At 42.4% G+C, this 12,321-nt stretch overlaps 1 protein-coding gene across 5 annotated transcripts in view; it reads right to left on the bottom strand.

Moving 5' to 3' along the window:
- Nucleotides 1-12,321, bottom strand: part of Focad (focadhesin) — a 321,997-nt gene that overhangs the window by 18,004 nt on the left and 291,672 nt on the right. For all 5 annotated transcript variants that reach the window (NM_001427695.1, XM_039111093.2, XM_017593754.3 and 2 more), the window contains one exon: nucleotides 11,576-11,656. In NM_001427695.1, coding sequence (NP_001414624.1) covers nucleotides 11,576-11,656 — 81 coding nt within the window. The remainder of the gene's footprint in view (nucleotides 1-11,575; nucleotides 11,657-12,321) is intronic.

The following is a 12,321-nucleotide window of genomic DNA, read 5'->3' as shown; positions in this document are numbered from 1 at the left end:
GCAAAGGCAAATTCACTAGACCACAAGTGACGGCAGAGTCAGTGACGGTCACACAGTTCCAGAAAAGAGAAGCTCAGAGATAAGGAGAAGCAGAGTGAGAACAACAAAAGGTAATGAGTCAACAGAAAGAAAGCAGAACTGAGAGTGCAGCAGCCAGACCAAAAAACAGCTGCACGAGAAGCTGGGGGGTAAGGAGAAGCGGGGAATTGGGAAGGAAAACCTGACCTTGTAGCAACCCTGTGACCAGTAACATGGGTGAAGACAGAGCTATATTACAACACAGAAAGAAGAAGCTAGGGGAAAGGAAAAACGGAACCATGAGGGGAAAACCAACCTTATGACTAGTAGCAAGGGTGAAGGCAGAGCTACACCACAACACAGAAATGGGAAGCTGAGGGGAAAGGAGAAGCAGGGAACCATGAGGGGAAAACCAACCTTATGACTAGTAGCAAGGGTGAAGGCAGAGCTACATCACAACACAGAAAGGAGAAGCTGAGGGGAAAGAAGAAGCTGAGGGGAAAGGGAAAGCTGAGGGGGAAGGAGAAACAGGGAACCAGGAGGGGGAAACCAATCTTGTGACCGGTAGCAAGGGTGAAGGCAGAGCTACATCACAACACAGAAAGGAGAAGCTGAAGAGAAAGAAGAAGCTGAGGGGAAAGGGAAAGCTGAGGGGGAAGGAGAAACAGGGAACCAGGAGGGGAAAACCAATCTTGTGACCAGTAGCAAGGGTGAAGGCAGAGCTACATCACAACACAGAAAGGAGAAGCTGAGGGGAAAGGAGAAGCTGGGAACCAAGAGGGAAAAACCAATCTTGTGACTGGTAGCAAGGGTGAAGGCAGAGCTACATCACAACACAGAAAGGAGAAGCTGAGGGAAAAGGAGAAGCTGGGAACCAAGAGGGAAAAACCAACCTTGTGACCGGTAGCAAGGGTGAAGAAAGAGCTACATCACAACACAGAAAGGAGAAGCTGAAGGGAAAGGAGAAGCTGGGAACCAAGAGGGTAAAACCAACCTTGTGACCGGTAGCAAAGGTGAAGGCAGAGCTACATCACAACACAGAAAGGAGAAATTGAGGGGAAAGGAGAAGCTGAGGGTAAAGGAGGAGCTGAGGGGAAAAGAAGAGCTGAGAGGAAGGAGAAACTGAGGGAAAGGAGAAGCTGGGAACCAAGAGGGAAAAACCACCTTGTGACTGGTAGCAAGAGTGAAGGCAGAGCTACATCACAACCCAGAAAGGAGAAACTGTGGGGTAGGGGTGGGTGAAGAAGAAGCAGGGAACCAGGAGGGAAAGGCTGACCTTGTGAAAGGGTTAGCAAGGGTGGAGGCAGTGCTACATCACACTATAGAAAGGAGAAAGAAGCTTGGGAGAAAGGAGACTTGACGGTGAATGAGGAGGAAAGCAGGACAGGAGAAAAAGAACACAAACCATAGATATAGAGGAAAAGAAAGAAGCAGAAGTAGGGGGTCAAAAAGGAGAAGTAAAGCTGAGAGAGCAGCATAGTTCTGGAGGCTGAAAAGTCTAAGAGGGGTGCCATGATCTGCTGAAGACCATTATGCTGAATTATAACAGGATGGAGGACATCACATAACTGGACAGCAAGTTTGCCAAGGCAGCTCAGCTGTATCACTATTTCAGTATCTCTGTGGTGACTGTCCAAAAGAATAAAAATAAGCATTCACATAAAAAGTGCACATATCTAGCAAGCTCTGTTCTCTTCCAATAACAAGTGTATCATGCGGCCGGGAAGATGGCTCAATATATAAAGGCACTTGTTGCTAAGTTTGATGACTTGAACTCAGATTCCTGCAATCCACATAAAAGCTAGATGGAGCAGTATGTATCTACAATCCCAGCATGCCTATTGCAAAATAGGAGGTAGAGTCAGGAACATCCCCCTGGAAGCTCATAGGCTAGCTAGCGTGGGGTACACAAACTGCAGTATATCAGAGAGACTGGTCCCAAGGCTATTCTCTGACTTCTGCACAGGTGCTATGGCATATGTAGGCCCTCACACAAACATAGACATCATACGCATACAGAGACAAATATAAATGAATGAATGAATGAATGAATGAATGAATGAATGAATAGTGTATGTGCACCACGTTCCTATTCTAGAGATAGCTGCTTATGAAAATAAGCTTTTGTGTTTATCTTTGGCTGAATCTCTATAAGCTCATCTATGTTCAGTTTAAATATTAATTCTAAGTTGATAATACAAATCCATACCTACCTTCAATACAGACTTTAACCCTATGTTCTGACTCTCATTCCCACCAGAGCAGCTAACAAATCAGCAATGTTTTCTAAGCCTAGCTACCCACTCAACTACTTCCTGGCTGTTGGCTGTTTTATTCCAGCTAAAACTACAACTACGCCTTGCAAGGTTTTACTTTTAACGCCTCCCTTTTCCAGCTAAAAAATGTTAAAGGTCAATGCTCCCTCCATTCATATATCTGTTCTATAACATCACAGCAGTGCTGTGTGTCTAGTAACTGATACCTTATTTCTATCCCACCTAGCGATGTAATACTGGGACTCTAGCAAGTCTCATGAGGGGCTTAACTATTGCTGTTTCTGGAAGACTTTCTGGCAGAGAAAATAGAGACATTTTATAAATATGTGCACCCAAGTGTTTACTTTCCAGCAACACACAGAGAACTTAACAAAGACAAAAGAGGGATTATGCTCAGAGAACTTATTTTCTAATGAGAGGACCAAAAGCAAGAAACAAACAAACAAACAAACAAACAAACAAAAAAGTGAAACCAGGTGTGATAACTGGCTGAAACAGGTTAGCTTTGCATATAAGTCCAATTTTGGAGAAAGATTAGAGTCTGATTTCATGCAACAGGAAGTAATTTGCTTTTCTAGTCATTACTGTATTTTAATTATGTGTATCTATGTGTGGTTATGTGCATATGCATAAATGCATGTGGCCTTGAAGACTAGAGGTGTTGGATCCTCTTGGAGCTTGAGTTACAGGTGGAGCCACCTGATGTGGGTGCTATGAAAGAAACCTGAGTTCTCTCAAGAGTACCCAGAGCTCTTAACCACTGAGCAATCTCTTTAGCCTCTAGTTTGCTTTGTAAAGGTACTTTTGGTACACATTGACAGTAATGTCCTGGTACACAGGCATACATTGCAAATCTTACTGGAAGTCTTTAATACATAAGCAGATGTCTACTTTGGGGGGTCTCAGGATTTTATGTCAAATACTTTTGAAGTTACATATCTCGTATTCCAAGTCCTCCAGTAGCACGCATTATAGAAAATGTGTAGTTTCCAAAAGACTTAAGGAAGCTGGAGAAAGGGTTCAACATTTTCTGTCATACGAGGAGCCTATGCGAAATATGAGCACTGTTTATGTTTTATTGCTGAGACAATGGCTCGCCTCTGATGGGATGAACTTCACCGCTAACTACATCCTATATACGTACTGCCCCAACACTGACTGCACTGTATGTGCATGCATGCTGTCCTGGCATTAGATGCACTGGATGTGTATGTTGCCCTGGCACTGTCGGCCCTGAATGTGCATGTTACTCCAGTTTTCATTAACTTGACCTGACATGCCAGCAAGTGTCAGAAACAAGCTGTGAAATGCAGCACAGGGCTGAAATTCACGCCTCTGATAGTGCATGAAATCTTCCAGTTAAAAGGGGCAGGGCACCAGTACTGAGAAGCATGATGAGAATCACACAGACATTTCCTCTGTGTTTGGAAGGAACCCATTCTGACAGGCAGTGGAATGATGGAAACTACAGTAACAGCGAGGAATGAGAAAACATGTGGCAGTTACATGCCTCTGGGGAAGAGGGCAAGAAAAAGGAAGCCCAAAGCTTATCTGAAGTGCAGGATTCTGGTTCCTACCACAGAGCTCTTCTGTTTAGAACAGAAGAGTGCAAACGATGGGGATCATCATGTCCTTTATGTCAGTGTTTTGTCCTTCAAATAAGTGCCTACGGTAAGGTGACCACTGGACTGTCATCAGCCATGAACCATGAACTTGAACCTGAGAGTGCCAGTGGGCACTTGTCAAAAAGGTCCAGATGTTTTAAAACCTGAATGTAAAGCTGATTCACATCCCTCATCCACTTGACAGCCCCAAAGCTCCAGACAGCATTCCAAGCACAGTAGGGCATCGCAGTAGGGCAGTAGGACACATTGTCTCATGTGCGTGGGCTGCACAGAGGACAGCGTGATTACTACAGGAAAAGTCTGGCCACGGATGGGCTAACATATGGAATGTATAATCTCCATCAGGTGTGTGATATAGACATTTAGTTTCTCCATCTTCACTGCTGCAGGAGACAAATTAACCCAGCTTAGAATAATCCAACCTTTGGTATAAATATATCCAAGTGATAAAGATCAAATACTTAAATTATATTACATGATGGGTAGACTGTTCAAAGGTGTTCTTCCTGCACATTGAAGAAAGTATAGTCTAATGAAAAAGGCAAACTTGAAACAAAAAGGAATAAACAGTCATGTAAATGATGGCATATAACACACACACACACACATACATACATACATACACTCTCTCTCTCTCTCTCTCTCTTACACACACACACACACACACACACACACACACACACACACACACACACACAAAGAAAGATACAGGAAAGTATGAGATGGGAAATCAGATCTAATCAGAGGTCATCATTGAAGGTTCGATCTTCACTCACCAGAATAAAAGATGTCTAGATCAAGGTAGAAAGGATGAAGTCTATAGAGAATTCAGGCAGACATCATTATAGGATGGCTTGTATGTAGGAAGTATTAAATACTTTGTCCCTGACCAGAAACTACAATCAATACAGTTGCTGAGAAGCATTGGTTCTGAAACACCAGATACTAAAAGCTGGTAGAGCACTCTATCTTTGGAGCAAAACCCTGAACAACATTCAGAGATACCAAATCCAAAAATATCCCAAGCCCTTGCACCAGGAAGGCCACCAAGCAGAGGTCAGAAGCTAATGAGAAAGGCAACCTAGTAGGGTTGTGGCCCAGAGGGATAGGGCTTGGTTTCCTATAGGTAGACTGATCAAATGCGCAAACAGGCTGAGAAGAATGAGCCAGGCTTGCTACAGTCCAGAACACAGGGTCATAAATATGGGCAAAGAGAGGCGGGGGAGTAGACTGGTGCATGAATTTGTAAACACAGCTTAGACATGGATAAAGATAAAGACACACTTTGATGTACAAATAGGCAAGATATAAAAGAGAGAAAGAGAACAGAGCTACTGTTCAACATTCCTGGAAACAGTGACAATTATCCCAGGAGAAAGGCTCTGCCCCAGACCTTGGTTTCTAAATACCATTCTCTGAAAAACAAAGCAAAACGAAAAAATGGGTTACCTGGACTTACACCCCAGTCTTACTGCAATAACTTAGACAAGGTACATTAATAAACACCAAAATCAATGATTGAAAACAGGAGGAACATTAGGATATATGTTTAGGAGAGACCTAGATGCTATCATCTTACTTAAGCTGAATGTTTAACCGCACAGAGAACGAAGGAGAGCACTGCATGCCACCCCATGGGTGCAGTGAGATTAGAAATCCTTTCTGTGATTCTCCTTCCAAAGGTGGCTGACCTGACTCTAACATGGGAACACCAGACAAGCCCAAACTGAGGAATGCTCTATGAAATAACATCTCTAGTCATAAAACATGACCAGGTAAAGAAAGACGGGCTGAGGACTCCTTGGGATTAGAGAAGGCAGAGGGAAACAACAGCCAGCACACACTGCACATTTCCCCTTTCCTCCAAGAGTCCTTGCTGGATTTTAGTGAAGCATGAATTGTTGTTTCTGAGTGAAAGGAAAACTGATGTTTTTCTTATAGTTAAAGAACTTTCCTGTATTTTTTTTGTAGAATAAATGTAAATAAGTACAAACACAAATAAAAAATTTTGGACCAAAGTTCTGTGGGTAAAAACACTTACCACACTAACCTGACAACCTTTCTTTGATCCCACGTATTTGATCACATGTGCCTGCACTCATACACATACACGTACAACAATAAAGTTACTTTAAAAACTCTAAATTTTAATTTTAAAATATAGTGAATGCATGCAAAATGTTCACTCTTCCTGACATCGAAATAAAATTGAAACAAATCACATTCAATGCATCATAGTATACCTGAATGTTTATTTTTTATTGTTACCACTGGTTCTTCTTTATAAAAGGATATCGAGCCAGACTCCTGTATTTTAACCTTCATGATATACTGATTTCTTTCAGGGTTCATAATCCTTTTGCAGCATTGAATGGCCATGCCAAGGTCTGGAGAGATGGCTTAGTAAGAGAGCTTGTTCTTCCAGAGGACCTGAGTTCCATTCCTAACACACACACACACACACACACACACACACACACACACACACACACACACACACAGAGAGAGAGAGAGAGAGAGAGAGAGAGAGAGAGAGAGAGAGAGAGCGAGCATCCAGAGCTGCCAGTAACTTCAGCTTCATGGCAATGCTACACACATAGTAGACACTGACATGGACATACATACATACATACAGACAGACAGACAGACAGAGAAAGAGAGACAGACAAACACACAAAAACAGAAATAAATCTTTAAAGAGACCACACCACCCTTCTAGTTACCAAATCTTCACACTTTTGCCCACTAATAAACTGCTGCAAATTTACCAGAAGAAAACTTAGAGTAAAAGAGAGAACTCTACCTGGATAGAGATATTCACTAAACAGATACTTTAAAAGTGATCCACAGTAGAATGACTAATTTTGATATATCAACTTAATGAAGTATTAATTACACTTATTTATTGTGTATATTCAAAAGAGCAGAGGCATGCAAAAGTCAAGGAACAAATTTCAAGAGTCAGTTCTTCTGATGTCCACATGTGGGGTCTGGACATCAAAGCTTAGGTTGTCATCCTTTGTGCCAAGCACTGGGATTATAGGTGGGAGCTGTTCTGCTCAGCCGCTATCTTCTTCCTTATGCCTGTGCTGTACACTAAGCCATTTTGCCTGCCCCTTGATGAGACCCTCTACAACTGTGTATAAGTGATAATTATGGCGACAAATGTGAAATTGAGAAACATTACTTAAAAATACAAAGCATGATTCCAGCTGCTTTCTGTTGCTGTGAAACACCACAGCATCATCAAAACCAATGTGGGGAAGAAACGGTTCACGAGTTTTTAGGTCCTAGTCTATCCGCCGTGAAATCCAACGTAGGAACTTAAGGCAGGAGCTTGAAGCAGAGACCACAGAGGAATGCTTCCTACTGGCTTCTTTGTTACTGACTCATATTCATTGAGCTATCTTATACAGCCCAGGCCTACCTACCTAGGGATGGTACTGCCCACGGTGGGCTGGGACTTTGTACATCAATTATAGTCAAGAAAATGTCCCAAAGATATGCACACAGCCACATCTGATAGAGGTGATTCTTCAATTTAGGGTCCCTTTCCCCTGGTGTGTCAAGCTGGTAGGCAAGTTTAGCCATCACACACACATAAATATTATAAAATCAAATTTGTATATTAATAAAAGCAATAAATTGACAAATAAGTATTTGTTAGATAGTACTATTTGTTAATAGTATCATTTCTTAAATGATACTATCTAAAGAGAATTAAAGATTAATGGGTGGGTTTTCCTTTATGAATAGCATAATGATGATTAAAGGAAGAAATAAAAAGTTGAGGATGTAGCTCAGTTGGGAGACTCCTTGCATACCATGATCAGGTGCCCTGGGCTGGACTTCCATCATCCCATAAATCAGGCATGGGGACACAAGCCTAATATCCCAGGACTTGAGGTCAGAAGTTCAAGTCCATCCTTGGCCTCATAGTTGGTTCAAGGCTCATCCTTAGGTACGTATGATGTTGTCTAAATTAATTGATTGATACATAAATAACAAACCTACAGGAAAGTTTTGAGATCTTGACAAATGTCAAGAAAAGTGCTGCACTGCTGTGCTTTTCCTGTGTCCTCCACGCCTCCTGTCACAGAAGACAAATGACAGCTGTGCTCATTTGCAGGAACAGGGATTAGCCTATTCTTGCTTCATAGCCTTGGCTGGCCTAGAAGTCACCATACATCCCAAGATGGCCTCCAAACCCCACCTGCCTCAGCTTCTCAAGCACTGGGATTACAGGTGGGAGACATTCTGCTCGGCTGCTATCTTGTTTCTTCCCTGTGTTCTACGCAAGCGTACATTTGTAGTAATGCTTCAGAGTTGTATAGGTAAAATATTTAATAATTCAAAATACTAAAAATGGCGCACGGTTTTGGAAACCAATTCCATAATCTCATAAAACCAAACAACCCTTTAATATCATTTAGAGTATATTCAGGAATTGAGGGATTCTGCAAGGCACTGTCTAAACAAGTAAATCTCACACTAGTCCAAAAATGACTAAAATTCCAAAACTGATTGCGAATATGAACTCAGATCATTTGTGTATAAGCCGAAGGCTTCCCTTCACAGCACTGACCAATGTGAGATCACAGCAAATGCCATCCACTGTCCTCCAGGGATTCCTATACCTTGCTCCGGTAACACTTCTGCTATCGACTTCTTCAAAGCCTAATATAAAACTCTCACTAACTTAGAAAGCTTTGGTCACACTCCCCAGTAACAACAGAAGCATCCCTGTTATGTACAAATACCCGTATCAGAAAGAATCACTACTCTTATTAACTGTCTTAAATATTCTCTTAAAGAAGTACATAAAATACTGGTGAAGTCTGAAATGGAGGAGGATTGAGAAAAGATAAAAGATCAAAAATCTTAAGGATGAGTAGAAAAGGGAAACTGTAAGACTCAAGATTAGAGCTGGGTGTGCTGGCCTACACCTGTGATCTCAGCACTTGGGAGATGGTGAGAGAAGGGTCAGAGGTTTAAGGCTAGCTTTAATGTATATTGAGTTTATTACCAGTAAAGTCAGTCCAAAACCAGCCTCTGCTACATAGTGCCCTTGTGTTTTAAAAAACAAAAAACAACAATGACAACAAAAAGCCAGATGGGAGGAATTCAATTCTGAACAAAGACTTTAAGGCTGGCACACTCAAGAAATTTCCACAGTGATTGAGAATGATGCCTACCAAAGCTAAGGAATCACGCAGCGGATAGGAGGGCCATATCAGAGCAGTCAGACAGTATCACCTGGTAGACAAAGATGCAGTTACTTTCAAAACCAAGAACTGAATTCCTTAAAAACTAGGGTTGTTCCGTGGACATGGTACAGCCGTGGAGTGCAGGCTTCCTTTAAGGAATGGACCCTCTAACATCACCTGTCTATTACGGTGTGAATACACAGCATGGTAAAGTCTTAAGCCTCAGAAAGCAATCTGGCACGTTCTCAGACATCATGGGCTGTGCTGGAAACCTCTGTCACCCTGATTCTGTTGTATGTGTGAATCAAAATATAACCCTTCGCTTCTTTTGTGAGTTATTAGATTTAAAAATAGCCCACAGAGGGAGGCGAGGAAGCTGTGCTGGTCCTGAACTGGTCTATCCTCTGCCTGTACCAAGCATGATTTTTATTCTCACAAACCTTCTCTTCCTCAAAAGAGTTCACGGACGTTGTCATCCTTCCTATCAGCAGCCCCACTGGGCTCTGGTGAGTGACATCCAGACATTTAAACTCAAAAGCTCCTTCAGAAGGGCATTATTAAAATTCAAATGAGTTGGGCACTCTGAAGAAAGCACTCGCTTGGTCACTCGTTTGCATGCACACCTCTGCTCCGCTTGGCCATCCCATTTAGTCCTACAGAGCAGGGGCTGGTTTTGTTTTTGTAAATGGGCTTCGGAGGCTGAGGTCAGCCTCCCACGGCCCCCACTCCTCTGGGGTCATCATTAGTAATGTGTGGGCTGAATAGATTTTCCTCTGAATCTAGTCAGCAAACCTGACAGGAAGGCAGCCCTCTCCCACAACCTGAAAATGCCAAAAATCCGACTGGCAAGATGGCAGTTTGAAACACTCCAGCAGGACACTGTAGAAGGGTTCCCAGCAAGGCTGAGCACTGCAGCATCAGCACCACCTGAGCTTCCAGACGCGGGGCAGAGCCCTCCCTGCTGAGCCTGGACTGCAAAAGATCACAGGCAAGCCTGCCACAGCGAACCAAGGACCCGCCCAGAGATTCAAAGAAGGTTCATTCCTGCCAAGAAACCAGGCTCTGGATCTGGGAGGACAAATGATATTTTACTTGCTAGAAAAGGAAAAAGAAAACGTTTTTGAAGGCTTTTATCTGACCTCAGTTTTTACTTTGCTTCTCATGTTAATCTCTCACATTACAATCATTTTTAAATTTTAAAAACTAACAACGAACGATTTAATAACACTACAACAAAAATATATGGTGCTAACATTCTGGCTGTGCAAAGTTTAGATGAGCATTTAGTAAGAATTCAACTTCTTCACAATGAAGATATCTCTATTATATGTATTTTAAGATCATATAAACCATAGCCATACAATCATTAAACTAATTTACACATCATATGTGTTTATAGAGAACAACCGTAACATGACATAATCATATGCCAACTTTTATATGGAAAAAATTAAAAGCCAACAGTGCTAACTCGCAACCCCAGAATAGGAGTATGCATTGTAAACTCCAGAGACTAAAGGAGTCAAGCTACAAAACCAGCTTCTGATCTGGAGCCCTGGGGAGACTGCTGCTTCCAGAGGGACATCAAGCAATAATACTTTCTCTTCTAATGGAAAAATTTTATTTTTCCATGAACTTTAGTCATCAAACCGCCCCTTTCAGGTTTCTTGCAGTTTTTCATTTTAACTTACTTTAAAGCATTTAAAATAATTTTTAAACAGTACTGGACGTATAGTCACTTGCTTGCCCAGACAGGAAAGAAGAACAGAAGTGAACACCACTGAAAGACAGTTACACTAATGAAGCTGGCACTTGAGTCAGGACACACACAGTTCTAACAGCCTACACGTTTTCCTCACAACTCTGAAACATGTATGTCATTAAAGAGCTCCTCTTTAGGAACTCCCACAGCACTGCTTTGCTTCCTGTATAACAAAAGCACTGAACCTCTCTATCTTATAACATGGAGGGCCACAGTCCAGGAGCACAGCAGGATAAACGAGTGCCAAGAAAAATCACAAGCTAGAAACAGGAGTTAGAGCCCGTGACTCCAGCAACACAGAATGATCAGACAAGGCCAGGGACAAGGGCTGCTTCCCAGCCAGGTCTGGGGTACGAACGACACCTGGATGTGCCTTCTCTACTTACACCAATGACTTACAGTGTTAGGGAGACTGACAGAAAAAGCCGTGTGTGCTTGATACACTCTACACGTGACAAAATGGAAGATGGAGTTTTCACAGAGCCACCCATGATGGACTACATAGTTTGCACATTCACCTAGCAATTCCTCAGCTAGCTTCCTAGCCATCTAGGAAGAAGGTTTGGCAGAAGACAACACTCCCCCCTTTGGAGTCGATTTGTCTGATTTTGTAGGGGTGTGCTTAAGTCACACAGCTTACAGAACATGAAGAAAGAATGATAGAATCCAAGAAATGTGCCCACTTGCCTTTTTTTCCTCCTGTGATGAAGAAGCCAATGGCTGCTCTAATAAAACTGCCTTCAGGCAAATAGCTGTAGTCGGTAGGAACTGTGGAGGCAGAAAATGATCAAATTAACTAGTGAACTTGGTAAGGCTAATGAAGGAGAGGTAATGATCTCATGCTGCTGTATCAACCTGGAGACAGGGCGGGGTGTTTATGCCATTAATCTCAGCACAATACTCTGGCTGCAATGAATTCTATTAGATTAAGTGACTGGCTTTGCGGTAATCACCTAGGCTATTCAGGAAAATTTAAAATGGTGACAAACCTAGGAGAGACTGAAAAAAAAATTGCAAAGGATGGTTATTCCAGTGAAGTGGTAAAATATTCCTTGTGTACTGTCACACCAATGAGCACCAATCCAGTGAACTCCACAGGGTAAGCAAGGAGCCTGTTGGACATCTAAAACTTAGGTGTTTTCCCGGAGGCTTCCTCACGGGATGTTGCATAAACTGTATGAACCCAAGACATTCAAGACCCAGTGTTGATTAACAGCATGATCTCTTACCTACGGTAGAGATCTTCAAGTGACCAACATGTACAAAGAACCAGATGTGTCTGCTGACCTGAACCAGTGAGTCAGTGACATTTCTGCTAGCTGAGTTCCGAGAGTCCCCTACATCCCTTTCCTCCTAATCTCCCATAACTGGTTCATGAAGCAGTTTCACTGCAGTGAATGGCTCAACTGGAAAATTCCACCAGGAACAAGTAG

Source organism: Rattus norvegicus, chromosome 5, assembly GCF_036323735.1.
Source record: "Rattus norvegicus strain BN/NHsdMcwi chromosome 5, GRCr8, whole genome shotgun sequence".
NCBI lineage: Eukaryota > Metazoa > Chordata > Mammalia > Rodentia > Muridae > Rattus > Rattus norvegicus.
Note: the sequence above shows the minus strand (reverse complement) of the source record. Positions and strands in the feature narration are given on the sequence as shown.